At 38.4% G+C, this 3,072-nt stretch overlaps 1 protein-coding gene across 1 annotated transcript; it reads right to left on the bottom strand.

The window, feature by feature from the left end:
- Nucleotides 1-627: 627 nt before the first annotated feature.
- LOC111390984 (pentatricopeptide repeat-containing protein At1g79080, chloroplastic) lies at nt 628-3,072 on the bottom strand. The gene is made up of 2 exons (XM_023016115.1): nt 2,809-3,072; nt 628-2,677 (listed from the first exon to the last, which is right to left on the bottom strand). Exons 1-2 carry the CDS (start codon nt 2,856-2,858, stop codon nt 964-966), a joined length of 1,764 nt encoding a protein of 587 aa, XP_022871883.1. The 5' UTR covers nt 2,859-3,072; the 3' UTR covers nt 628-963.

Genomic DNA, 3,072 nt, shown 5'->3' with positions numbered 1-3,072 from the left:
TATGGATTTGATAGTGGAGAAGAAGCTCCTGTACCTTAATTGATAGAGAAAAATTGGATACATGAAGAGTAAGAATTCTTCTCTTTAACTTGCTCGATTCTGAAGATTCCTTGGCTAAAATATAAGCAAATTTCATGTTGCTGCAAAAAACACCCCAGCAGCCTGCCCAAACCTGCAATAATGCGACTACTGAGCAGCAGATTTGGTCCTAGAATCAATTTTACGTGAAAACCAGATAATTTATTCAAGTTCTCCATAACTTGAATCCTTCTTCCTGAAAAACTTTAACCTTCGTCTACCCTTGAAAATTCCCAAGCGGATAAAGATCTGTTTTTCATCCCTGGGTGGGGGTTTTGACAGCATGGCAACATAACAAAACGAAAGGTGAAAAGCTGTTAAAACGGAAAACTGTCGAAACAACTGTTCCTCTCACATTATGATATTGATGTGATTATTTCAAAATAGAATGGTGAACCAATCTGATTTTTTCAGCAGTTCTTGAAAACGATCTCTTTCTACTAACAATGTGTTCCAAATCCATTCAATCTTAGAAATAGTTAGAAGGGTCACCTGAAAAAGGGGAAATTTACTGAAAATTGATATACGGTTATCTTGCAACCACCTGAATAACTAGGAACAATTTGAAATTGAATTTTGCCATATTTGTATTACAAGAAAAAACCGGTAATCTTCAAATGATTATTGTCGAACTTGACAATGAAAATCATTTGAACAATAACAGAACTGCCCCAGATATGCCAGTAGAAATAATCACAAGTTAGAACAATGAAATTCGCATTGGCATAAATTCAAATTCATTTGTTGCTACCTTATAAATGAAGATGTCAACCTTCACAATCATTTGGCCCTAACCAGACCAATATCAATGTACAAATCTCTCCATCTAGTCGGCCGCATACTTACCAATACCAGGAAGTGAATTATACACATCCCAATTTGACTTCATAGGTCGTATTGCATAGAGAGCCTTTCTACTGTATTTTGACTCATGACTTGCTTTAGATGCAACTCCTTTAAAACTACTGTTGCCAGTTCCTTTTCTTCTTCATGAATGATCCCTTCTACTAAAATCGTATATGTCGTCTCATTAGGCATATATCCCTTCTCGATCATCATCTCGAATACTTCCAGAGACAAGTCTGTTCTATGGCATTTGCATAAACCAAGCACAAGTGCATTGAAATTGTCAACATCAGGGTGGTAGCCACTTTCTTCCATCACCCTAAATACGTCCAATGCAGCACCTAACATTCTTTCCATGCACAAACCTCTAATCAAAGACGAATACGTGTATGAGTCAGGAGTAAATCCAGATTCTGTAATTTTATACAAAAGCTGAAATGCTGGATAAGTGTTGCCTTTCCTACATAAACTTGAGATGACATTTCTGTAGAAGTCATGAATAGAGGACTCCTGTTTATTTCTCAAACTTTGGATAATTGAAAAGGCCTTTTCCACCATTCCCACCTCGCACAGCACAGCAATAGCATTATATGTTCCCTCATTAGGACTACAGTGTCGATAAATCATTTGGTCAAGACACTTAACCACATCGTCTACCTTTCTCTGCTTGCAAAGACTCGTAAGAATAGGATTGTAGCTAGCAGCAGTGAGTTTGAATTGTCCATCTTTGTATAGCCCATCCAGTACCTCGAGTGCTTGATCTGTTCGCCCATGACACGCAAGAGAATCAATCAATATATTATATGTGACTATAGATGGCTCGCGTTCATCACCAACCATCTCCGCAAGAAGGTCATTCACCTCCTCCCAACGCCCTTCATTGCACAAGCTCCTCAACAATATATTGTAGCTGACAACATTAGGATTAAATCCCTTCAATGGCAAATCTCTGAAAAGTTGTATTGCCTCATTAATTCTACCTTCCTTGCACAATCCAGTCAGTATAACATTGTAACTAACCAAATTAGGATTTCCACCCTTAGCCATTATGTCATCCAGCAACCTCCTTGCTTCATCAACCCCTCTTTCCTTATAAGCAGCCTCAAGCAAGATCGAATAAGTAAATGCATTTGGGACCAGCCCCCTTTGCATCAATCTCTCTACATATTGCAGGCTCTGTGTCAAGTTCCCACGCATACATAGCCCTCTAACAAGCGAATTATAAGTCATGGTATTAGTTGGGTACCCACATTCCTCCATTTTTTCGACTAATTGCATCGCATGGCCTACATTTCCTCTCTTACACAAATGATTCACCAAGAAAGTGTAGGAAGCTGCATCCGGAATGGTACCCGACCTGACCATCATCTCCATAACTCTAGTAGCTTTTCTAAGCTTATTCGACTTGCAAAGATCATACAATAACTGAGTGGCATTGGCTACATCAGGCTTATGGCCCTTACCTACCATGTACTCCAAATACAGAAATGCATCATTGAGCTTAATATCCCTGGTTCTTGGGTCATTCCTACCAGACCTCCAGTTGGGCAGGGTGAAAACACTGTCCAATGGAGTACTAGCCAGGTGGGTTGAGGATAAAACTTTAGGAAAATCATTATTGAAGGGTAAAGATTGGAATTTTGGTATATGGGCAAGGAATCCATGGGGTTTTCTAGCATGTTCAGATGATGGTTTTGGAGACACCGTATGCAAGAGACTTGCCATGAATTCAAGATTTCCTAAATCTGTAGTACTATAAGAACAAAATACAAAAATAAAGATTCTGGGGTTAATTCTGAATCTAATTGATATATGGACAGATAATCAGATAAGGTAAAATGAAAAAAGATTGATTTTTCTACACTAACAATAGAGTGAAAATACCTATGTGTAATCAAGATGAGAAGAGGTAATTGTTTAACAGAATTTAGCATGAACAATACTGACTCATTTTGCACCCTTTAATTTCTCTTCAGCTGCTTGTGTTCTGTATTTTTACGAACTCCAATTGAATACTGACATTTTGTATGAGTATATTCAAAACTGTTGCTTCTTCCTATTCGAAACTTGGCACCTCTTCATCCGTCCAGTCCTGTCCACATCTCTTTGTGTTATCCAGAAGTCACAGAATAGCGATTCTGACCCGCA

This window comes from Olea europaea, unplaced genomic scaffold (genome assembly GCF_002742605.1).
Source record: "Olea europaea var. sylvestris unplaced genomic scaffold, O_europaea_v1 scaffold737, whole genome shotgun sequence".
Lineage (NCBI taxonomy): Eukaryota > Viridiplantae > Streptophyta > Magnoliopsida > Lamiales > Oleaceae > Olea > Olea europaea.
This window is presented reverse-complemented; position numbering and strand designations above follow the sequence as displayed.